Source organism: Poecilia formosa, unplaced genomic scaffold (assembly GCF_000485575.1).
Source record: "Poecilia formosa unplaced genomic scaffold, Poecilia_formosa-5.1.2 Scaffold99, whole genome shotgun sequence".
NCBI lineage: Eukaryota > Metazoa > Chordata > Actinopteri > Cyprinodontiformes > Poeciliidae > Poecilia > Poecilia formosa.
The window spans coordinates 85,062-110,917 of NW_006800038.1; the positions used below are offsets into that span (position 1 = coordinate 85,062).

General features: G+C 39.6%; 1 protein-coding gene across 3 annotated transcripts in view; it reads left to right on the top strand.

Moving 5' to 3' along the window:
• The window catches only part of lrp4 (low density lipoprotein receptor-related protein 4), a 112,666-nt gene that overhangs the window by 84,030 nt on the left and 2,780 nt on the right, over positions 1 to 25,856 (top strand). Inside the window, exons 11-38 of one of the 3 annotated variants that reach the window (XM_016674710.1) lie at positions 740 to 865; positions 1,246 to 1,476; positions 2,534 to 2,690; positions 3,222 to 3,439; positions 10,103 to 10,279; positions 13,012 to 13,137; positions 14,332 to 14,540; positions 15,073 to 15,154; positions 15,258 to 15,363; positions 15,447 to 15,648; positions 15,751 to 15,940; positions 16,705 to 16,836; positions 17,245 to 17,385; positions 17,475 to 17,561; positions 17,637 to 17,808; positions 17,934 to 18,096; positions 18,228 to 18,453; positions 19,229 to 19,532; positions 19,709 to 19,927; positions 20,722 to 20,856; positions 21,444 to 21,552; positions 21,853 to 22,045; positions 22,237 to 22,350; positions 23,051 to 23,162; positions 23,682 to 23,743; positions 24,191 to 24,278; positions 24,368 to 24,509; positions 24,680 to 24,741. In XM_016674710.1, the coding sequence (XP_016530196.1) occupies positions 740 to 865; positions 1,246 to 1,476; positions 2,534 to 2,690; positions 3,222 to 3,439; positions 10,103 to 10,279; positions 13,012 to 13,137; positions 14,332 to 14,540; positions 15,073 to 15,154; positions 15,258 to 15,363; positions 15,447 to 15,648; positions 15,751 to 15,940; positions 16,705 to 16,836; positions 17,245 to 17,385; positions 17,475 to 17,561; positions 17,637 to 17,808; positions 17,934 to 18,096; positions 18,228 to 18,453; positions 19,229 to 19,532; positions 19,709 to 19,927; positions 20,722 to 20,856; positions 21,444 to 21,552; positions 21,853 to 22,045; positions 22,237 to 22,350; positions 23,051 to 23,162; positions 23,682 to 23,743; positions 24,191 to 24,278; positions 24,368 to 24,509; positions 24,680 to 24,721 (4,265 nt within the window). In that variant the 3' untranslated portion in view covers positions 24,722 to 24,741. The remainder of the gene's footprint in view (positions 1 to 739; positions 866 to 1,245; positions 1,477 to 2,533; positions 2,691 to 3,221; positions 3,440 to 10,102; positions 10,280 to 13,011; positions 13,138 to 14,331; positions 14,541 to 15,072; positions 15,155 to 15,257; positions 15,364 to 15,446; positions 15,649 to 15,750; positions 15,941 to 16,704; positions 16,837 to 17,244; positions 17,386 to 17,474; positions 17,562 to 17,636; positions 17,809 to 17,933; positions 18,097 to 18,227; positions 18,454 to 19,228; positions 19,533 to 19,708; positions 19,928 to 20,721; positions 20,857 to 21,443; positions 21,553 to 21,852; positions 22,046 to 22,236; positions 22,351 to 23,050; positions 23,163 to 23,681; positions 23,744 to 24,190; positions 24,279 to 24,367; positions 24,510 to 24,679; positions 24,742 to 25,856) is intronic. The other 2 variants (XM_007558765.2, XM_007558767.2) reach the window with 2 other exon arrangements.

Here is a 25,856-nt window from a genome sequence, read left to right on the forward strand (position 1 = left end):
GAAACATGGACATTTTGGAAATCTCTTGTTTTTTGATCAAATGTTTTAGTGCCAAGATGATTTGCTTTTTTGGCTTTATTGAAATTGGTCTGTTTCACAAAACTGCAATGGAAGCACTTTCTGTGCATCACACGAGTCACATGATCAACAACCAGATGTTACCACTGGTGGAAAAGACGCAGAAGACAACAGCAGGAAGTAGTTGGAGGATGACAGTTTTTTAATGACTTATCATGTGAACAAACTTATTCATGTGTGACTTTAATTGTGTTTCTTTTTTAATGGAAACACTGCAATTGCAAAATGTTTTTTTTTTTTTTCATCACAATTGTGCTCCAACAAACAGCAGATTGTTGAACTTTTTCACACATTTGGAATGGAAACGCAGCTACTGCTTAAAAAAAACCTGAATGAAATTCAGTCATTAGCAGGAGCGAGTCATGCAATGGGAGATTCGCATCATGCAAGCGCAGTCCAGGAAATGTCCAGCAACTGTAAGATGTGGTCATATTAATCTGTCATTTTCTATCATGAAGTTTTCCAAAAGTAGGAACTTCTCCTGAAGTCAGAAGATTAGATGCTTGAAATAAATTAATTCAAATCTCCAGCTCAATTGTTCTAAGACTGTTAGATTATTTTGTTCCTTGAACTCCTTTCTGGCAATTTGTCTCTTCCATTTATTTTTAACCCTAAGGAAATTATTGCCACCATTAATATTTCCTTCTGTGGTTTTTTCCAGATGTGGATGAGTGTGCAGAAGAGGGTTACTGTAGCCAGGGCTGTACCAACACGGAGGGGAGTTTCCTGTGCCGCTGTGTCCACGGCTACGAGCTTCGGCCTGATAAGCGCAGCTGCAAAGCTCTGGGTAAAAAAAAAAAAATATCACTACTCTGCTTTTCTCCCCTGACACATCACCAGAGACTCCTCAAGGCTTGACCTCCAATAAAAGTTTGGTTGCACAGTGGTTCCACTTTTCTTAAGTTGTAACTTTATCCACTCAGCTGCTCCAGGGGCTCTGCCTCATTCTGGGGCTTCTGAGGAAGATTTAGCCGTGCTCCAGAGGCAGAGTGCAGGTCTACTGCAGCAAGCCATCAATCTGCTGCAGATCAGAGTTAAACCTGGGTCAGGAGCGCCTGCCAGGCAGCTGCCACAACTCATACCCTCAGCTCAGCTGAAATTATTGCCTGCTGTTATTAAAAGCATCCTAAGTGTTTTATTCTCTTTTGACTACAAACTTTTCTTTAGGTCCAGAGCCAGTGCTGTTGTTTGCAAACCGCATTGACATCCGACAAGTTTTGCCACACCGCTCAGAATACACCCTCCTGCTCAACAACCTGGAAAACGCCATCGCACTGGACTTCCATCACAGCCGAGAGCTCGTCTTCTGGTCGGACGTGACGCTTGACCGCATCATGAAGGCCAACCTCAACGGCTCCAACGTGGAGGAGGTCATCTCCACCGGTCTGGAGAGCCCAGGTGGGTGTGGCAGCTAATGGGTTCAGCTTAGGGACAGCAGCATCATTCATCATTTATCCAATTTACTCAACTCTGCTTCTCTCTGTCTGACGATACTCAGCCCTGCATCTTTCCTTCCATCCATCACCTGATTCATTTTGGAGCTGAGCCAAATAAACTTGAGCTTTTTCCTTTATTCTACATCACGCCTCATTATGATTCTTTAGTACAGTCACATTTCTTTCTATCGATCTCTGATGCCATCTTCTACTTCCCCCTTAGGAACTCAGCATTTTAAGAACATCTTTATCATATATGATTGCAATTTAAAATTAAGTTGCATTCACACCATAGGGATTAAACAGTCTGTTTCAACAAAGTCATATGTAGGGCTGGACAATAAATCAACAATAATATATATCACGATAGACCCGTGATCAATATCAATAAACGATACGCCTGATAGAGTATTCAGTAGACAGAATATTCAATGAACTCTGATACAGAACCACACAGCATTCTGGGAGATGTACACAGAGAAGAGGCTTTTGCTGCTCAACCTCTCATGGTGAGCTAAGCACGCACTCTTTGGTCACCTAGCAACTCACTCACTCTTTGGTTACCTAGCAACAACCTGTTGAATTACTTGCACAGCAGCAGTTTCAGTTTCGTGCCTCATAACTGCTTACAAATAAGAAACAAGCGTGAAGTGAAAAGTGTCGAAAAGACAGGAAAGGTCACGCGGCCAGTTTGGCAGATTTCAGATATTTAAAAGAAAAAAATAAACAATAAAGATCAACGGTTATCGATACCTACTGAAATGAAGAGCTTGTGTCATAAGTTTTTAAATCATATTGTCCAGTCCTCGTCATACTGATGCAGTGGGTAAAAATACGAATTCTATCTGCTCAGCTACCAAAAACATAAACTACATGCTCAATAAAAAAGAGGCCTGTAATTTTAATCTACAGTTTAGGTTTGTGTTTTATTCACAGGATATGTGGTTGCCAAGATATTTCCACAGAATCCAACTGAATCATTTTAATTAGGTAAAACAACTTGTTTTCCTCTGCTTTAGGGGGATTGGCTATAGACTGGATCCACGATAAGCTTTACTGGACAGACTCCGGGACGTCCCGCATTGAAGTGGCCAATCTGGACGGGACGCACCGAAAAGTGTTGCTGTGGCAGAATATGGAGAAGCCCAGAGCCATTGCGTTGCACCCCATCGAGGGGTACGAGTCGACACACACTTCATAATTCACCCCAGATGCTTTCACATCCACACACATTCATATATGCATATCCCCTCTGGACATGTCCCAGTTGTAGCGCAGCAGCAGCAGAGCAGCGATTAAAGTTTGGCAGCACGGCATTACCCACAGGCGAGCATCTGTGTGGAACAAGTATTTCACAAAAGGAGCAGCAGCAGCTAACTGTGTCCTCCTGCCTGGTTTCATGTTGTGCGGTGGCAGGAGAAAGTTTCCTAAAAGGCCCCAGTGAAATTTAAAAGTGGAAAACTCGTGCGGCATATTAGAGAGCTCATTAGCATGGGATAATTAACAAATGAGGGGGGAAAAAAGTTTCTGAGGTTACACATAACAGATGAGTGACGATGAGGAGGACGTAAATGTTGGAGGCAAAGAAAACTTGTTTGGCAAATCAAGACATCTGCTGCGTCTGAAATCCTGACAACAATCTGTTGTATGCCAGCTTCAGCTGTACAAGCATGAAACTCACCACGAGTGTCCCATTTTCTCCTTCAGTAAGATTTACTGGACGGACTGGGGGAACACGCCACGCATCGAGTACGCCAACATGGACGGCTCGAACCGCCGGGTCATCGCAGACACACACCTGTTCTGGCCCAACGGCCTCACCATCGACTACGCCAGCCGCCGCATATACTGGGTGGACGCCAAGCATCACGTCATCGAGAGAGCGGACCTGGATGGACGCAACCGCAAGGCCGTCATCAGCCAAGGTAAACCGAGCCGGCGTTTGTTTTTTCAGGCGTCGGATGATGTAAGGACGAGTTCAGATCCAGAGTGAAAAGTAGAATACTGGCATTTATTTGTGAGACTGAAGGAGACGTTGACTGCTTTTTTTTTTTTCTTCTTCTTCTTCCACTTTGCTTGATGACAACATATTTTTATGGCTGACTAGACCTGATTCATAAAACCCCCTGAAATATTACAGAACAGGTTGTGTGCAGTTTCTATGATCTGAAGATGGTGACACACTTGGTAAAGATATATAAAATAAATTAATGTTTTATTTCAGTAGTAAAGTAGAAAAAAAGGGAATAAACATTTGGTTTTTGTACATTTTACACAATGGGGGGAAAAAAAATCCCCTCTTAAAACAAGGTCTTACAAAATCACCAGAACCACAATTATTGGCACATTTAGCATTTTTAAAAAATGAATCCAAGTTTCTAGAATCTTCCAAGTTGTAATTCTTTTCTTCCTTTCTGCTTCCTTGAGGTATAAATGTGATGCGACTGATTCTCCGAGCCACTCTTCAAAATGGGAAAGAAAAGAGAACCTCTCATTCAAGAAAGGCAGACATATTTATCTGCATGAGTTGAGAATAGTTTCTCATCAAAACATATCCTAATATTAAGTTTTGAACTACTAAGAAGTTAAAAAAAAAGAATACAGTATAAAAACAAAAACTACTTCCTGTAAAACCTGCTCTGTTGTTCTTCAGCAGAGAACGATATTATTTTTCTCATTTCTCCATTTCAAACATAAAGAATGATTCTGCTGTTACAAATGAATGAATGTTCAGTAGAAACACATCTATAAATACTTATTGACACACTTTGAGCTGAAGGTGTGATTACATGAAGTTATGCCAAAGTTGTGACCATAAGCACAAGCCATACCTCAGTTCATAACTCGATTCTGGATTCATGGTTCAGCATGGTTGAAGGAAAAAAAAAAACAATATGCGAAAGAAATCTTTTACACTATTTTAAATATAGTCAAATAGCAAGTTAATTTACAGCAACATGCAATTTGTGCAGTTATAAAACTGTTTCTAAATTGTATCCGTTTCAGTCAATTTGTGCTTAAATTCATTCAAAATAAAAGTAATACAGGAACAGAGATCATGTTACGGTCTTTTTGTAGAAACCGTTCCCTGTTTTCTTTGGAAAGATTTACCTTTACACTCCACATTCTTTTAGTTTTTTTTTTTTTTTCCAAGAATCTGAAAAGAGATATATTTTTATTTAATATAAATCTGATTACAAGGTAGAAAACAGGTCAGGCCAGAGTTTCAGGTTCTCCCTCAATTCTCATAAATAATCTCACTCCAATGCAAAGAAGCACACATACACACATTCACAGATGATGAAGCACGGCTGCACTTCTCCATGTGGAGTTAATTAGTGCCGTATTTCCCTTAAAGAGCATGCATGTGTCCACCAGTGATATGCACAGGCACAAAAAGTATAAATAAGAACAAAGAGCAAAGTGCATGCCTCTGTTCATGTTGCTGCTCCCTGCTGAGAAACGTGCTGATGTACATCAAAGTACAGATCGGGTTTTTAGAAAGCCACTCACTCTCACACACACACACACACACGCCACACACACGCCACACACAGACACACACTTGAGCCAGAATTGAAGAAAACAGACATGTTTGTTTCTCAGGTTTTTATGATAGTAATGGTGGTTCCCCGGTGCGTTTGTGTTCAGTGTTTCTCGGCTGGCAAAGAGGCAGCCAGACAGAACACTCTGATCACAGTAGGTTGTCAGTGAAACCATTGAATTCAACAGCGATGCTGGAACTGGGAGTAATGGCACCGAACTGGACAGCCACTCTTCTTTTCAAGAGAAATGCACAAAAAAACAGCTTTTAGGTGGAGATCAGATTGGATTTGTCACTTTCTGATCCTGTTTCGTTTTATAAGTCTTGGAACTGCGGACCGTCGACGCCATGAAACAATCGGAGATTAATGCAGGTTTAATCGGGTCCGAATCACATTCTGGACTGTGCTGTTGCGGTGGTTGGACATTGTGTCCCCAGAACACAGTGGCAGTCCAGCGGTGGGACCTGCTCAAAGTTAGGGGAGGTATTCTACGTAAGCAGCTCAATTGTTGGACCTCACAGTGGAAACGCACAGAATAGAACACAGCCTAGGTAAAAGAGATGGTTCCAGTGAAAAGACAGTCAGGAATCCATAGTTGACACACATTATATTGCAATATTTCTTTGGTACTATTGTGGTAACAACAAAAATGAGTAAAAAGCTATTTATTATTTCTTTTTCAGGGCTGTAGGTCCATGGTGCAGCATTCACAGAACCACAAACACGAATATTGTTCTTGAAAAACATTCCCACTTGAAATGAGCTCCTTCTGGACACCCTTTACTTTCAGAAATGTGATTTATATCCTTAACCTGCACACAATGACTGCATTTAAGCATATTTTTGAACTGACTGACATTTATTGTGGCCCTTTTGGAACAAATAGTGGAGAAAATAACAAAAATAATATTTCTGAATTCTATCAGTTTTGTTTTTTATTTAATATCAGTAATAAAATATGTCAAGACAACATTAAATCAACATTTTTACACCGAAATGATAAAATAAGTACATATACCTAAGACATAACTTTGTCTGTTCTGCATTGGGGAACTTAAATAACTCGGATACATAAATTGACCAATCAAGTGGTCAGAACTCAGTTTAATCATCTGTACTTTGAGTGGAGAAATGTCACAGTTGTCTTTCCAACTTTGTAAACTCTTACTGGCAAAATGTGACTAATTTAAAGTCCAATTTGTATTAGTAAAAGTTTTTCTCTCTGAAACAAAATCCATTAGTGGAGCTCCAGAAGCGTTTTTGGGAGACTCGCATGTTGGAACAAGAAAATAACTATCTTGGGTTTTATCAGGAGGAACTCATCCAACAAACAAACTTGTCTTTAATAGTGATACAGCCCTGTGTAGACACATTTTACAAATCTGTCATGAAACCAGTCCACGCAACATGCGAATGGATCAATTTGTGAGTTATACTCTACAAAGAAATTTGAAGTGTGGGCATTAACTTGTGTCTGCCAGAATGGCCTCTGAGCTTTGGAGTGTTTTTCTGATGAAGTGGAAAGATGGTAGAAGCCCATCAGTGATGATCAGGGTGTTAAACAGTGGGAAGAAAGAGGACAGGGGTAATGTTTGATGTGGGTGTGTGTGCAGGGCATCATTCCTGTGAGCTCTTCTTAATGATGTGTGCTCTGAGGATAAAAGGCTGTAATTGGCCCTGTCCTTCCTCCACAGCTTGTGTTTGCTCAGACAACACACAGGACAAATGGGACGTTTTCCTTTTTTGTGTGTGCGTGTGCGCAAGAGGGTGTGTTACACTCTGAGCTGCTGTGCCCAGGAATGTTAACGAGCACTCATCCCCCTGCACCTATAGATGTGCATGTGGGTTTGCGTGTGTGTTTGTGTGTGAGGGAGCTGGCTGGATGTGGGCCAGCCCCCTGTGGTGTGTGTCACGGATGGTGGCGCTATCCGGCCTGCACACCTGTTCAGCTGGAGGTGGTGGGACAGGAAGGACAGTCTGGTTGTCTCTGCAAGTTTGTGAGAGTGTTTATTAATTAATTTAGTTATTTTTGTGCATTGTCGTGATCATACAGTAGCTCTGCCAGAGACCAAATACGTCCAGCTGTGGTTTCACAAAACTGTCTCCTGCACAACAAGCGGCTGACTGATGTAGATTTAGGGAAGTATTCATGACTTCTAAATGTTTTCCCTCAAATGTATACTTTTATGTCATTTATTTATTATTTTGTGAATGCACAATACCTGAACAGTTCTTAGTATTTAATTCAGGATTAATGCATGCACATAGCATAAGCTTAAGATGTAACCTAAGGCTGTCGGTGTCTAAAACTTAACTATAAAAACCTAAAGGAACTATGGCAGAACAGAAGAATAACTCCTTCCTTAATTATTTTCCAGCTTTTCTTTTCTCCAAATCTCTAGAAAATAAAAGCATCTTTTATAAACGTACCCTAGTTTTTCCACTGTAATATTTTAGAAAATCCACTCCAAAAACACTTTTTGTGCATGCATGCTGTTAATAATTTGCAGACCCCCCTTTGTGCCAATAACAACACACTTTGTCTTTTCACAAGATTTCACTAAGTTTCCGCATGAGAGGAATATTTCACCATTGCTTTTAATGCAGTTTTGCTCACCTCATGTTTTTTTTATAAGATTCATACCTAAGGACTTGGAGGGCTGAGGAATGGCTAATTTTGTTAAGAATGATTACTATTCTGTTTACACAGTTATTGATGATGTATTTTCAATTTTCTGGTGCAAGTCTCCAGATTGTAATTTACAATACTGCGATATTACAAAAGGCTTCTTATAAAAGGCTTTTTGTCAAGGTTCTTTGGGGCTTTGAATGAGTCACAGGCCCACAGCATCATGGATCTACCACCTTATTTAACGTGAGGTTCCAGTGGTAGATAAGGAACTACTCACGTTTTTGTTTGTGAAGTTTGGACAGAAAAAATTCCTAACATGACAGCTCTGACTCCCACTGGTCAGCTGGTGGACATCAAATGGTTCTGGACAAGTGGTCACCCAACATGCCTTGGATACCACAGTTCCAATCCTGGGCCAAAAAACATATTTTTATATATTGTCATTTTGAAGAGGGAGTCAAGATTATTATGCCAAATTTATACTATAGAGAAACATGTCATGGATACCAAAGTTTTGCAACACTCAAAAATGTATATAAATTAAAAAATACTATTCACACGTTTGCCAGTAATGTGTGAAAACCTACTGCAGATGTCACGACTCTGCTTTTGTTACATTTTTGGTGCCATTTTTGCTTCTTCATCTCCCATTTTGTAAGTAAAATGAGGCTAAAACCAAGACATAATTTGTTATGATACATTGGGGAATACGAGCAGAGCAGCAGGCGGTGGATCTCTCTCCTATCAAAATTCCTTTTGATTAAGCTACTTCACATCAGAGGAAATTCATCTCAAAGCGAAATGAAATCCACAAATGAAAAATTCAACAAAGATGACTCCAGCCCTTTTCTACCATCTTTCTGTCCAGCTGGAGGCGACGCTGTGTTGCTGATGAGCTCTTGAAACAAAGTACGACAGATTTTATTGAGGCGTTTGAGGACAGGAATGTGCCACATGTAGGTTAAAGGTGACATATCTGTGAAGACTTGCTGGAGCGTTTGATGCCCCTGTCCGCCTGCAGCTGCTCCTCCAGCTGTCCCAGAAAAGCAGGGTGTGAAGAGGATGAGGAAGAAGGTGACCGTGTCGAAACCAGGCGCCATCATTGATGTCGATGACTTGGTGCAAATGTTGTCTCCTTTATGCTGCGATAAGATCAGAAAATACACACGTTTTTATCAGAATCGCTTCAGACATGCACCTGGATCTGTTTGAGGAGGCTGGGGGGCATTTTTAATTATAAAGACTGTAAAAAGTTTGAGACCTCAGAAGCAAAAGTAATTTGTATTAATTTGTAGCTAAATTATGTACATTCATCTGTATTGTTGGGTAAATCAGTTTGTACCTTGCAAAGCATGCCAACTGAAACAATGAAACTGTTGTTTTGCTGAGTTTACACTCGAGTACACGCAGTCACTCTGGTTCTTGTTGCTCATTATCATTCCAGTCTTCCTCCTACTTTGGCCATTTAGCAATTGACATTTATGTTGTGTCGTAAAACACTGTCATTAAACTAGCCGTGGTGTTTTGAAAAGCTAAGCACCAGCATGCCCGCCTCAATCACCGCAGCCGCTCTGTGAAGCAGAAATCACTTTTTCCATCCATTCAGCAATCCCATCCAACTGCTTTTTCAGCTACAGTTTTGCAGAAGGATTAGGATGAAGGAGAAAAAATACATTCAAACTGAACCAGCAATGGCACAAGAGTCCTCCTCAGTAGTTGACGCGTTGTCTGGGATACTTCCCTCCTCTGGTCCGTGTCTCGCTCAGACATTTGTGTAATTAGAAAAAGTGACTGCAAGGATCTTCAATTTTGAATTTTTCAAGGCCTCCGAGACAAATATTGCAGCCTGCAAAAAGCCTTGGAAACCCAAATAAAATATATGCATGTCTTGAAGGCTGTGGTGAAAATCTGGAATTTATTACTGTTGAGATTAAGATCTTCCATCAAAATTTGCACTGGCAGACTTAGAAACGAACTGGCCATTATTTGTCTTATTGTGTTCAGTTTAAGGGTTGTCTTTGATCTTGCAGTCAGATTTTGGACAGAGAAGTCAGATTATGCAATGCCCTTGGTTTTTGGATTGATTGGCCACAACAAAACCAGCTATTGGCTAGATGAGAGGCTAAGTAATTGAAAGCAGTTTTATATACAGACAGCATGACATCAGTCAAAACCACGGCACTGAATAGGGAAGTATTTTCATAGATAGAGCCAATTGTAGCATCATTCCGTTTGTTGTGTTCTAAGCCAACACAAGTCATTATTTTTGCTCATTAAGAAAGTATGAAATTTGATGTCGGATCTTTTCGCACATTTATGAGTAACTTTTCACAAAAAAATGTAGAAAAATTAGCTTTGATGGTTGTTGCTTCGTTTACTAGTATTTTTTCACCTAATCTTTCTCTGTTTAGGCCTTCCGCATCCATTTGCCATCACAGTTTTTGAGGACAGTTTGTACTGGACTGACTGGCACACCAAGAGCATCAACAGTGCCAACAAATTCACAGGCAAAAACCAGGAGGTTATCCGCAATAAGCTCCACTTTCCCATGGACATCCACACCCTTCACCCGCAAAGGCAGCCTGCAGGTCAGTACACAACTTGAGCAGAAGAATATTTGCATGACTTTCTTCTAACAGGTGGCATAGTGAAATACATGGAGGTGAAATCAGTTAATGAAGGTGGTGTTAGCCATTGATAAAACCTGTTCAGCTTAAAGATGATGGACAGTTTGTGATTTGCATAGTTGCAATCTGAAATGGCAGTTCTGAAATGGTAAACAATAAGAAATTGCAAAAACATCCAATTTATTATTATTTTTTAGGCCGTCTGTTATGTTCTACAATCCATTGAGGTCAAGTTTTATATATTTGTTAGCTTACAAATTTGCAATATGAACAATCTGTAGCTTTGTAACAACCTACAGCTTGAAGAGAAGTCAGATTTATTAATGAGACTCAAAACTAGGACCCCCTCGCTGCTGGTTTTAAGGTACAGATCACCAGTGGCAACCTGCCAATGGCTAGTTAAATTAGCTTCCATATTAACAATTGAGAAATATATTAAACAGCTTAGAAATGCAAAGAAGGGCACAAAGAAGCCAAAAGCATAAGTAGAAGGAAACTCTAAGCTGAATTTGAATTTCTGAAGATGTATGATTATCTGCTGAAAAGCAACAACTCAACAATGGTGTCATGTGAGAGCACTAGGTTAGAGACCTAACAAATGAACACCCCACACCCACAGATTTAAAATCTCTGTGGCTTTTTTCCACAAGTATCACGATCAGCCTTTGCAGAATTTGCTCCAATTCTGACCAGCATTGTTACTCTATTTGGTTTCTCTACGCAGTGAATTTGCAAGTCTGACTTTACTGCACATATCTGTGTTTTAATAGTAAAGGTTACACTACAACAAGGTAGCTGTCACAACAGTATGCTTAAGATACCATCAAGTCTGTTTAGTTTCCCTTGGCAACATGGCCCTAAAAGACAGTTGAAGGTTAAGATACGATTTACCCAGATTAAAGTTTATTCCAACCAAATGGAGTTGAATTTACAGGCTCGTGTGAAACATTCATTTTTTGCAAAAGCAATTTAGCCCTCCTTATGTGGAATCAGACCTTTTTGGCTTTGACGTCAATTTCTTTGTGGTTTCCCATAAATAACTTTACGAACCAGACGTATGACTCTTTTTTTTTTTTTTTGCTTGTCTTCATCAATGTTGTCTTGGGGGAAAATAAAGTCTCGCCAAAAAATGTCTGACCAAACAGGTAACATTTCAGTGAGCTTTACTACCTTTGCCTTTTAACCGTTTTTGTCAGATGTTTGCTCTATCTGCATTACACTTCTGCGTGGGCGGAGCAATCTTGCCTTGACGTGAAGTTATCAAAGCTAAATGTTCAGGAATAATGTTTGGAGAAAGCAGTTAGTCATTTATTCAATAAGCAAATCTGCTTATGCGGACAAAGGAAAAATAAAAAGTAAACATCCCTGTAAAAGAAACATTTTATTACGGGACATTTATAGGCTTGCAAACCACACCCACAGTTGTCGGTGAACTGATTGTTGACTCGGTCACAAAACTTTCTGTCACAGCCATTGCATAAAGTGTTTTGTCCTTCCATCAAATCCAACATTTTACTTGTTGAATAATCCCTGGTAAAATGTGTTTCGAACAGAGAGATTGGGAGGAATCCGTTCTCTTTCCTTGTCCCATGGATCTTTCTTTCATAGATCATCTTTGTTGCAGACGTAGGCTTTTTCTGTGTTGGCAACAAATGGGCACACCTCCTTTTGATATATTCTGACTAAGAAGTGATTTATTTGGTTAAGAAAATAGTGCTTTCTGTTTGCAGTCGGGGAGTGTTAGCCTCCCAGATCGGGCGGAGACATTACATCGTCATCAGCATACGGTTGTGCCTTTCTGTTTTAGACAACGTGACTAGAAAAGTTATAAAAGTGGGTTTTTTTCCCCATTACTTTTTCTCTCCAAAAAGCAATGGAAAGACTGACTGTGATTTATGCGTCTTTCAAGATTTAAAAGTTTTAATAAAAATGATAATAGGTCTTTTATATCCCATGACGGTATTTTTCCTTTATTTAAAAGCATAACAAGTTATGATGGAAAAGGTTTTTTCGACTTTGATATTGGTAAGTCACTTGTGGCTTTCAGAAAATGACAATATTAAAATAATATAAGCACCAGCAGTACACAGGTACAATTCTTGAGGTATGATCGTGCAGATTAGAAAGCTTTCCTCACACAGATAACAGAATAATCTGCTGCAGTAGCATTAGATTTTGTTGTGAGCTGCGAAGGTTTTATTAAAATGACAGTAAAAGCTTGTATTCTTTGACAGCAAACCATGTTGCACTTGTCATGCAGCCAAGTGAAAGTTTTTGTGTTTGTTCTGTTAACAGCACTGTTACCGTCTGACTCTAAAATGAACTGTGAGCTGCCTCTGCAGTGCCAGAGGGAGGTCAGGCTCTGGTGTTTTTGTTTTAGATGATGTTCTGTCAGTCATCTGAGCTCATGTTGCTGTAGAGCTTAAAGACCAAGTAAAGGGCATACAGTGTGGCATTCCAGTAAAATCCAAACACACACCTACATTCTAAGTTCTTTGGTTATGGTACTTTGGGTGCAACACAAAGGAAGTTTTGCAAAGTATGCCGTTTGATTTTTGACTACAAGTTTATTCGTATCAATTAGAATACTATGGAAAACTGTGAGGACATAGTCAAAGGTTTGCAAATATGGCCTCTGTCAAATTTCACAAACCAACTGTAACATGAGCTCTGTGTGACGTCTTGTCCTGAAGGTGGCAGAAACCGCTGTGGATCCAACAATGGAGGCTGCAGCCACCTGTGTCTCCCCAGCAACAAGACCTACACGTGCGCCTGTCCCACCGGCTTCAAAAAAGTGGACAGCAACAACTGTGCTGACAGTGAGTCAATTTCCAACTGCACAGCTTCCTATTCTTTGTTGCGGCAGCATAATCTTACTCTAAAAATGCTGAGAAAGCTACACTTTAATTTAAGGACAGTTTAGGAAAACCTGCCCCATATTAAAAAATAATTGATATGTTCAAAAACAAATCACCACAATTACTTGGATCCTGATCGCATCAATAAATACCAGTAACATTGAAAATGCAGTTACTGTGAGCAGTTTAGTGATTACAGTCACACTTCTTTATGTGAAGAAGTGTGACTTAATGTGCTGAAGAAGAAAATCCACATTTCTTCTTTAGTGGAAATGTTTTTCAAGAGCAGTATTTGTATTTATGGGCTACAATTGCTGTGACTCACAGTCACACGGCTGCCTAAAAAAGATGTAATAAATAGTTATTGTCAGTTTAATAGTCATCACAACAGTACCACAAAATATTATGATAATTTCAAGTCATATCGCCCACCCCTAGATGATTCCATCGGAAATGTAAATATGACATAATTCAACCAATAATTATAGAATGTTCTTCACATGAGCTGATATTTTATCAGTAGCTATTTTTGTCACCAAAACCTACATTTATCAAACATAAAACTGATTTGTGTTATTGATAGATTTATTACCCAGAAAAAATATAATCATAAAGAAGGTGACAAACGATGTAAAATATTTGATTTGGTCTTTTGCAGCCTCTGCTTCCTGACAGTTTTATAATAAAACAGTCCATGCTGGGCAGCTAAATTAGAAGAGGTAATCCTGTAACAGTCACATAATTGGATCAACCTGAGAGCTGAGATGTGAGCTGCTTCAAGAAATGAAATTTTAGAGGACAAATGAGCATGCAGATAATAATATATCTACCTTATTCAATATGTGATAAGCATTTTACATTTCAATGCAGTCTAATAACTGCTGACCGAAAATAAATCTTACTTTTATAAGCTTTTAATTCATCTTTTTTTTCTGTTAGCTAATTTCACAAGTTGAATGAGAAACTTCTCATGTCATATTATTACACAACCCCTAGCTTTTAATCTAGGTCATTCCTCTGTAATTATGTTGTGATTTATGATGCTAATCAGTTTGTTTAATTAAATGTCTCTGTGGTAATGCTGTTGTTGTTGTTTATTGTTGACCTCATTGTTAAACCTAGAGGACTGACAGAAGACCTTTGGTCTTTAATCAGGTCTTGACAAGTTCCTGCTTTTTGCCCGAAGGACGGACATCCGACGAATCAGCTTCGATACCGAGGACATGTCCGATGATGTCATCCCCCTGGCCGACGTGCGCAACGCCGTGGCGGTGGACTGGGACGACAAAGATGGCTACATTTACTGGACGGACGTCACCACAGACTCCATTAACAGAGCGCTGTGGAATGGTACCAACCAGGAGGTCAGTGACATTTCCGGTCTGACTGAACTCTAAATGTGACTCTTCCTTTCAACAATGCAGTCAGTGAGAGCAGCTGCAGAAGACGATTCTATTAAATTTATGCAATACTTCCATCTGCTGGGGGTGTCATGAAATGACATCATCAAGTGGTTTCGTTCCTTAGAAGATTAGCTTATTTTACCTGAAGGATAACATACATTTAATGCTGTTGGATTTTTAATCTGTCGGACAAGAAGAGGGTTACATGCATCCATCTGTGGATCTGTTTGGTCAGCCATCTTTTTATTTAATTTGTTCATACAACCTCCCACCCATCTATTTGGACATCTGCCATCTCTTAATCCGTATACGTGATTATATGTTCATCATCTAGTTATAAGTCAGTCTGTATGTTGTCAGCAAAAGTTATTAGTGGGCACTTCAAAAACTGGCTATAAAAGTGAATATGAATTCTGAAAGTTTTAATATAAAAATGTGTAGCAACACCCCAAGAAGAAAAAAAAAATCAAACTCTAGTTTTCCCTTTTTGCAGGTGGTGGTGGATACAAGCCTGGAAAGCCCTGCAGGCTTGGCAATTGACTGGGTGACCAACAAACTTTATTGGACCGATGCTGGTAAAATGCCTCAAGTAGCAGAATATTTCTCACGTAATAATGTAGAATAAGTAGTATTATGGTGCATTGCAAGAGAACATAACTGTTCTACTTTTGATGCCAGGTACGGATCGTATCGAAGTTTCCAATGCCGACGGCAGCATGCGGACTGTGTTGATCTGGGAGAACTTGGACCGACCCAGAGACATCGTGGTCGACCCAACGGGAGGGTAAGAACATTAATCGTGTTATGAAATGTTTTATTTAGCTCAGATGCTACGTGCGCATACTGAATGTTTTGTTGTCTGGTTAGTTTCATGTACTGGACCGACTGGGGAGCCAACCCAAAGATTGAGCGTGCAGGAATGGACGCCTCCAATCGGATTGTCATAATCTCGTCCAATCTGACGTGGCCCAATGGACTCGCCATCGACTACGAGACCAAACGCTTGTACTGGGCCGATGCAGGCATGAAAACTATTGAATATGGCACCTTTGACGGTTCTGACAGACAGGTAGCAGCACATGCTTATTTTTCTAGAAAATAGCATTATTGAAAACTGATTTAGCCTGTTTTGGAAAGTTAAATCTCAATGACTTCAATATTATGTTTTTAGGTTTTGATAGGCAGTCAGCTGCCTCACCCTTTCGGGCTCACTGTGCACAAAGACAAGCTGTACTGGACTGACTGGCTGTCCAAGAGCATCCAGAGTGCTGATAAACTCACTGGCTTGGAGCGCCACACGCTGGCTGAAAATCTGGAAAATCTTATGGATATTCACATGTTCCATCGGCACCGGGAAACCGGTCAGTCTGTGCGCCTGGACCTGTAGACAAGTCTTTATATGATGCCATTGAGTGATTTTATTATTTTACCACTGTAATAACTATTGCTTTAAAAGAATCTATATTGAAACTGTATTTTATTTTTTTATTTCCTTTATTTAACCTGGTAAACCCCGTTGAGATCTAGATCTCATTTTCAAGAGGGATCTTACAGGGTTTGTTAGGCATCGGAGCTACAGCTAATGATTAATATTTGTTAATGGAACCTGTTAGAATTAGATTTGGAGAGCATATGTGACATATTTTTAAAAAATGTTCCAAGTTTCAATTCTGGTACAAAATTTTCCATGCGAGTTCTTAAATTAATTTAAATTGCTTGAATTCCCCACTAAATGAAGGATTTTTTTAAATTTATTTATTTATTTATTTATTTACTTACTTACTTACTTATTCATTTACTTATTTACTTATTTTTGCATATTGGCACTTAGTTTGTTTCCTGGGGCAAAAATAAATAAGTAAATGAAATTTATTTATTTAACTATTTATTTATTTAAAGGTTTTGCCTTTAAAATTATTTTACCAAATTATTTTTAGGTTCTCAATTCTTTTGTTTCAATAATCTCTCTTGTCATTGTAACAGATTCTATTTTGTTTTTTCGGCTCACTTTGTTTTGATTAAAATTACTCTGGGATTATCACCACAATTGAATTCTTTCTCTGTTGAGCATGCATTAGAAGTAGGTCTCTGGGTGCTCAGAGCCTGTCTGTGTGTCTTTGTGTAGTGAATAATCCGTGTGCAGTGAATAACGGAGGATGCAGCCACCTCTGTCTCCTGGCGCCTGCTCCCAAAGCTTCCAGCTGCTCCTGTCCCACAGGGATCAATCTGCAGAGCGACGGGAAGACCTGCACACCTGGTACAGAAAACCTTCTGGTTACATTCTAAAAATATTTAAACAGGTGATATAGCGAGAGGAGCTCCAGTTGGCATATTCACTGAGAAATGATGAGTATTCAAAAATAGGTTCAGGTTCAAGACTTTTGTCACTCAGTCTTTGTTTTTCTAGGACTTCCCTCTTTCTACCAATGATGCAAATGGAAACTATCAAGCTCCTTTTAATTTATCACGTGATTAATTGCTTGATTGCAACAGCCCAATACTGTTTCATGAATTCATAAGCTATTGCATGCAAAGTATATTTGTAAAAGGAAAGCAAATAAAAACAACAAAATGTCTAATAAATGTATATTTTTTTCAGCATGTGTGACTTTAAAAAAACTGTCGCCTGTTTTTATAACAAAACTGTTGATGCATGTGTGTACAGGCATGAGTAGCTTCCTTATCTTTGCTCGGCGGACGGACATCAGGATGGTTTCTCTTGACATTCCGTATTTTGCTGATGTGGTTCTGGCTGTCAATAGCTCAATGAAAAACACTATTGCTATTGGTGTTGACCCCAAAGAAGGTTTGTGTGCCCTCCAATGTTTCCTAATTACCTAATTATCAGACTGAGTGGTGCAGAAATGTGAGTTTTTCATGTGTTGTCTGTTGCAGGTAAAGTCTACTGGTCTGACAGCACACTAAAGAAAATCAGCAGAGCCAACATTAATGGAACAGCCCATGAAGACATCATATCTACTGGTATACAGACGGCACACATTACAGTGTTTCTCCACCCCGTCTTGTTGTGGTTGCTGCAGCTTCGTCTCTCTGCAGGCTTGATGACGACAGATGGATTGGCGTTGGACGCTGTTGGCAGGAAGATTTACTGGACCGACACTGGAATCAACCGTATTGAAGTGGCCAACCTGGACGGGTCAATGAGAAAAGTTCTTGTGTGGCAGAACCTTGACAGTCCCAGAGCTATAGCTCTTTACCACGAGATGGGGTGAGACAGCTACACTGTTCTGCACTTGCTGTTGGAATCTGATTGTGATTTCAATGTTCACTTTTAATGTTTTCTTACCTACCTACTTTCTGTTTTTTTTTTTTTCTTTGCTGCTTGCTTTCCAGTTACATGTACTGGACGGACTGGGGAGAACACGCCAAGCTGGAGCGCTCAGCTATGGACGGGTCGGACCGTGTGGTCCTCATAAGTAACAACCTGGGCTGGCCCAACGGTCTGGCTGTGGACACGGCCGGGTCCCAGTTACTGTGGGCCGACGCTCACACTGAGGTCAGTGCTAATGGCATTGATCTTTTCTGTACAAATTATATAATTTAATGGTTTTGACACACAGGGCACATTTCTGATGTCTTAAAATGTAAATAATGATATCATAATGATGATCCGTCATCTCACTGCAGCGCATTGAGGCAGCTGACCTGAATGGGCAAAATCGACGCACCCTTGTGACTCCCGTCCAACACCCCTATGGCTTGACCCTTCTGGGCTCTCATATATACTGGACGGACTGGCAGAGCCGCAGCATCCAGCGAGCCGACAAGAACACCGGCGCCAACACCATTACTGTGAGAGCAAATCTGCCTGGCCTGATGGACATCCAGGCTGTGGACAGAGACAGACCACTTGGTGAGACTGAGGATGAGATGTGGATTCATTTCCTATTTTTAGAAGGGTTTGTGTATTTTAGCTCAGAGGAAGGATTTCAATCTCCATCTGTTTTACCAATCCATCTGACCAACATTTACTCATCCATCTATTTATCCATCATCCAACTAAAGCTGGAACTATTATTAAAGTAATTAACTGTTCTGACAAGTAATCGGATACAAATTCTGCAGATTTGTATTTAATAATTTAAAACTTTTTATACAATATTAGAAATACATTAAAATATGCAAATATATATATATATTAGATAAGATAATAAACACTTTATTGACTAAACTGCAACAATATAGATTTTCTTAATTTTTTTTTATTATCATAAATGCAAAATCTTTCAGCAAATAACCTTTTTTTAGTCTGTATACTCAACAAATAATCAATTACTAAATTAGTTGACAATTATTTCAATAATCGATTCATCACGACCAATATGATTAATCGTTTCTGCTACATCCATCCTTCATTTTGTTATAGCCTCCGGTTTTTGCCTCAGGTTGTTTAAAACATCTCCTTAAAGAAAAGCTCTGCAGCAAATCCATAGTGAATTTTGTACCTAAACTTTCAAAATGGTCTAAAAATTTACTTATTTCTGTCTGGAAAAGTTTGGAATTTGCATAAGTAAATTAGTAGGAAACTGAAATAATAAGATGCAAGCATGCATGTTATGTTGTACATCTTAGTCATTATACCTTTATTTTTTTCTCAATGCTTCTGTCTTTGGGTTTTTTTTTTTTAGGTTTTAATAAATGCGCACGACGGAATGGAGGCTGCACACATCTCTGCCTGCCTCGTCCTAACGGCACTTCCTGTGCGTGCCCTACTGGCATTCAGCTGAAAGGAGACGGCAGATCTTGTGACGACTCCCCGGAGACGTACCTGCTCTTCTCCAACCGCGTCAGCGTGCGCAGAATCTCCCTGGACACCAGCGACCACACCGACGTGCACGTGGCAGTTCCTGAGCTGCACAATGTCATCTCACTGGACTACGACAGCGTTGATGGAAAGCTTTACTACACAGATGTTACTCTGGATGTTATCAGGTGAAAAATGCCCTTAATTCTGTTTAAAAAAAACATTCTATCTCTCTTTAAATTAAAATTTCTGACTTTTTTTGCTCATTTAACAACAAACTTTTACTAAATGGAGAAGTGAGCCATGTTGCTGTAGCTTTATTCATTACTGTTCTCTGAAAATGTTTTATTTTTTTTTCCTTTAGGAGGGCTAATCTGGATGGCAGTGGCATGGAAACGGTCATCAGTCAGGGCCTGAAAACCACAGATGGACTGGCTGTGGACTGGGTGGCCAGAAACATGTACTGGACTGATACCGGGCGGAACACCATTGAGGTGGCCCGCCTGGACGGGACATGCCGCAAAGTCCTGGTCAACAACAGTTTGGACGAACCCCGAGCCATTGCAGTGTTCCCAAGCAAAGGGTGAGAGTGGAGACTTACCTAGGCTTGATTTTCAAATTAAAAGCTTAGGTTTCACCGGATCACCTGTCAGCCGTGACTATGCTTTTGATATTGACGTTGCTACTTTTTCATGTGATCCCATCACGTGGTTTGATGCCATAAGATGATACAAATTGTTAGAAAAATTATGCTTAAGCATTGCTTTTTACAGTTTAGTTTACATATACTGCTGTATATGTAAACTAAGAGTTTTATTTGGAAATGTAAAATAGCATGAATGTTGCAACTTAGAGACATATTTAGTCAGACAAAGTGCTATAAAAAATCTCACAACAATGATGTAGTAATAACTTTGTTTTTTATTTTATACTCTACTATCCTGACATACTTTCTTGACTGACGAAGGTTCACTCACCTCAATGGGCCAAATGTCTGACATGGCAGCCGAGTTGGACTAGTTTTCAGATTCATTTTTAGCATATATAGTTTGGCCAGAAGGGGGCAGTCACTGACTGTTTAAGAGCATTGAATATGCATTCCAAGACGTCAGGAGGTGATTGTGAGTAAGCAAACAAAATGGTCACACCACAGCAAAAAATAACTTACTTTGACCTCGTGCCGTAGCACACTGTAAAATGTTCTGTCCTTCATCTCAACTTTAAACTGCTGGAGGTCATTGAGGTCTTCTAAGTGGAAATGAACAGCTGCCTTATTAATACAAACACATGACAATAACAGTTTACTGCGTAATATTTTTACAGTTTTTTTTTTATGTAACTTTATGACGATATGAAGTTTCTACCTTGTGCCTGCAGGTTTCTCTTCTGGACGGATTGGGGGCACATTGCGAAGATTGAGCGATCCCACCTTGATGGCTCTGACCGAAAAGTTCTAATCAACACGGACCTGGGATGGCCCAACGGTCTCACTCTGGACTACGACACAAGAAGGTTTGAAACAAACAGCTGAAATACTTTCACTTCATTGATGTCGTGATATGATAAGGTTTTAGTTTATTTGATTTACAGCTTGGAGACTAAATCTCACCGAGCTGGAAAGGACGTTTATTAGTGTGCAAATGAAACTGAAGACACAAGCATTAATGATTCACCTATTAACTTATTGTGCTGCTGCAAATAGTTTTGTCAATTGAATAGACACATTGCATTGATCAGCATATAATTTGACCACTGACAGGCTAGTTAAATAATACTAATTACCACTTCATCATTGCTCCTGTTAGACAGAGGGATATGTTGGGGAGAAAGTGACGTTGTGCATTGCTCTGGTTTCTGAGCTTTGTATGTAGCCTATTTTATAAATCTGTAAAAAGATGATGCTGAAGCCTGCTAATGATGTCAGATTAATGATTAGACCTGATAAATAAGGTCAGAAATAAACCGTTTGGTTTAGATGGTGTTCATAACGTTTATAGTATGTGAATACGTTTGGTGATGCAGTGTAACTGTGTTGTAGTTTGTTTTTATAGCAGGAGTGAACCATGTTGTTCCTAATGGCTCTTTGATTTTCTTCCCAGGATCTACTGGGTGGACGCCCACTTGGACAGGATCGAGAGTTCGGACCTGAACGGAAAGCTGCGTCAGGTCCTCGTTAGTCCCGTGTCGCACCCTTTCGCCCTTACACAGGTAGATGCCTTAACCCTCGCGCCCCCTCAGCTCGGCTGTGAATCACAGGGCTGACCCTCCATCGTGGCTGCCTCCTCCACTCACCTGCTCTCTTTGACTCATCGGCTCACCGTGTGATTCTCATTGTCGCCTCTCCATCCTCATAGCGAACTCATTCAACTTAACCATTTCGTCTACTTTCCTTCCACTCATTTTTCTTCCTCCTCTCTCTCCCTCCCTTTACCTTCCCTTTCTTCCTCTCCACCCCCTTGCTCCTTGTCTGTGTTTTTCTTCCTCTCTTCTTCTCCCCCGTTTCCCCAGTCGAAGCCGGTGTCCTCCCCTCTAACTCCTTTCTCCCGACTCTCGCAGCAAGACCGCTGGATCTACTGGACGGACTGGCAGACTAAGTCCATCCAGCGAGTGGATAAACACACTGGCCGCAATAAGGAGACTGTGCTGGCCAATGTGGAGGGCCTGATGGACATTATAGTGGTATCTCCACACAGGCAGACAGGTAAGGCATTTCTCCTGATTCGGAGGAAGACACCAAAGCCCGCTTTCCACTCAGTTGGTTTGTTTAAAGTGGTGAAGCAGCAGAAACTATAACAGTAATGGAGTGCCATCTACTGGTCAAAAAGAATACTTCTTTTTTTTATAATAAAGTCCAATTCTTTCATTCCTCTTGTTCTACTTCCTGACCGTTAGGTACTAACCTGTGTGGAGTAAATAATGGAGGCTGCTCTCACCTCTGCTTCGCTAAGACCAACAGTTTTGTTTGTGCCTGCCCAGATGAACCAGATGGGCGACCCTGTTCTACTGGTTAGTGTTCGCCGTTACCATTTCATAACGACCTCAGCTAAACTACAGTCACCAAGGCATAATACTGTTTGTTAGGATTTTTTATCCACAATTTTGGACAAGAAAAACACAAGATAGTTATTAATTATTAGTTACAGCTATTTTCTGTGCTTCTTTAAAACTTCAGCGCTGATTTTAATTATTCATCATTCTTTTTTTTTTTTTTTCAATAAAAAAAATAAGTATTTTCCAAAATTGCAAACCAACCAGATCCACCTGTGGGGATGGAGCAACAAGGCAAAGTCCAAGATGTTATAGTAAATTGATCAATTTAGCCATCATCATAGCAATATGAAAAGTATGTATTGAGAAAGAAGGATGAAGAGAATAGACTGTCAGCCTTTATTTTGTGTCTCACTATTTAAAAGTCTCCATCCATCTTATAGTCTTGATTCCTAATTATTTTTTTCTGTTATTACTTTAAAAATGTCAAGAAAAGGGAAGAGCGGACTTTAAATCTGAGTCATGAAAAATACGGAATGTTTTGACATGAACATATATGTTCATAATGTTTTGACAGAAAGGTATTTTTGGCCAGTCATCACAAAAAGATGCAAACGGTTCAAAATGCAGGTTATTTTAATTAAATAACCCTAAAAATGAAGACATGAGTTCCAGTGTGTTTGTGCATATTCCCATTCTTATGGATCTGTTGCTTCAGTTGCAGGTTACATCCCCACTTCTCCTACCAAAGGTGCCAGCAGCACTCCTGTTCCCAAAAAGATTCCCAACAGACCGACGGACCCGCCGCACAGCGGACCCTCGCTTAGCAAGTACGTCTGTCTGTTTGAAAATGATGACTTTCCACAGAATGTCCTGAAAGACAGAACAGTAGGAATACCAGCATAGCATGTGTAATTATAAAAACCAAGTCGCATTAGCTCTGGACTCAGTTGCATCAATTTGACTGTATTGCATATTGACGCTAATTGAACCAGTTTCTCCTTTAAAGAGCTTTGAAATTACATTAGTTGGGAATCGGAGCTACGTAATTAAGTTCAGGAGAAATTAATTGATAAGAGCAGCATCTGGTCCACACTGAATGTTGTGATGTGTAGTAAAGAGCCATCACTGGTCTGAGTCTAAAAAGAGCTGCTTAGTGGTTTCAGGCTGCTTCTTTTTTTAAGTGCTTGGGGAATTGTCACCATCCCGTTAAGGATGTAATAAAAGTTACAAAGCTGAAACACAGTCGTGAAAGATTTCCAAAGAAAAACCACCACAGATGTCTTCATTACCCTTTTTGTGATGAGACAAGATTATGACAAGCTGGGCTTTCTTCTTATTTTCCTCAGCTGCACTGACAAGGATTTAAACGCTGGAAGCTGCTTGAACACAGTGGTGACAGCCCCTCACGGTGAGAACACAACAAAACATACTTTTGATCTTTGCAGACTGGCTATAAACTAAAAATCATACTTGTGTTTTTCTGTCAGTGATACTAAATATATATTTTTAAAAAGTTCAAATAGTTTTTATATTTCCTACACAGACACACATTACTGGTTATAGCATTAAGTTAACTGTTTCTTTCTGCCCTATAATCTAATTTATTTATTTGTCTTTTTAATGTTTTCCAAAAACCCCTTAGAATTTTTTTTTTTGGCAAATGTTGCAAGCTGCAAAGAAAAAAAAATATTTATCTGAGAAAATCTGCTAATCTGTTGTGTAGAAAATGTACTCTGTCATTCTTATTTAGTTATAAATTACAAAAAAAAAGGCAAATCACTTAATTTGTAGCTAAACAATAAAATGCCCCAGTGCTGATGTAAAATGTTTGCATTTTTCATTTGATGACATGTAGGAGAAGGACTTCATATCAGCTATGTGATTGGTGGGGTTCTCACCATCCTGGCCATTCTGATCCTGATTGCTGCTTTTATCATTTACAGGTCAGTATCCCACTTATTGCTCCACCCAGGCATACACTGAAACTAAATTTAATTTTGACACTTGATAATTATTTTTTCTTGACTGACAGACACAAAAAGTCTAAATTTGCTGAACCCGGTGTGAGCAATCTGACCTACAGTAACCCCTCCTACCGGACGTCCACACAAGAGGTCAAGATCGAAACATCGCAGAAGCCTCCGATATACAACCAGCTTCGATATAAGAAAGAGGTAAAGGGCATGATAACAGCGGAGTCATTGTAAGAATGACTAATGAATTTTTGGGGATAGCGTTAATGTTCCTGTTCAGATTGTTCTCTCTGAATGTTGCAGCTTGTGGTTTTTACAGGCCGCAGACACCAGTGCTCATCTTCTCCCCTTTCTTTTCTTCGCCGCTGCAGCTCTCTCATCCCTACAACTCTCTCTCCCCCTTTATCTTTTGACCCACTTGTCCCAAGGAGAGGTAGCTGCACAGCATGAAGGAGTGGAGTCCCAGTGGTTTTAGATTGTTTTTCTTAGGTTATTTCTGCATGAAAACTACTATCTAAAGATTGCTAACATCTCTTTTGTGCAGTTTTTCAAGCTAATAGTGCATAGATAAAACATGACTGAATGGATAAAGATGCTGTCTGAAGCATGCAAAATTGTCTCCTCAAGATCTCCCTGTTGAGTTTAGATTGTCCAGTTCCAAAATCCACAGATTAAACATGTAGCACCTTACTCTGAAAGGTAAAAACAAACAGAAGGGCAAGCATCATTACTAAAAAAAAATAGCCTCCTTCAAGCTGCAGTATATCATTTTTATAAAAGATATATTTTGCATTATTTGTTGGAACTGTCACTATGTCATGACAGTATGGCATGAGACAAATCTGTGAAAAAAAAATCATGCTTCTGTGGTAAATCCCAGTTCCAACTATAAACAACCAGTCAGAGCCAGGAGGAAGGTCTTAGTGCTGTCAATCAGGCTTGTGTGCGCCTTCTCACCTTCCCCTTGGTCTCTGCTATGATATAGCTTCTCCCCGTCAGTAGAACATGTGGTGTGTGCTAATGCTAGTACGCATGACCATTGATGATGGCAGATAAAAAAAATTTACTTTAACAATGGTTTCTCCGCCATTAGCACATTTAGCAACATATACACAAGTTTGATTAACAGCACTCGGACCTTCCTCCTGGTTCTTATTGGTTGTTTTGACCAGAAGCAGCGTATTCCTTCAGACTGCAATAGGCACATTGAGGAGGTGGAGGAACTCGACCTTTTCCATCTGTCTAATATTGTACTGTAAAGACATGGTGAAAGTTTTAACAAATATGTAAAAAAAAAATAATACTAATAATAATAATAATAATTTATAAAGGTCACGTACTGCAGCTTTAAGCCATTAGTCCTGTTATATTTTGTACTGAAGTGATAAACTGCCTGCTTTTTGATTAATCCAACTAGTAAAATGAGTTTTTAACCCATTTCATAATGTTGCACATTTTAATTTGAAGTAGAATTGCCTGTTTTTGGATAGGTGTAAATAACAGAAAAACTAAGAAAAAAAAAAAATATATATATATAAGAATGAAAAC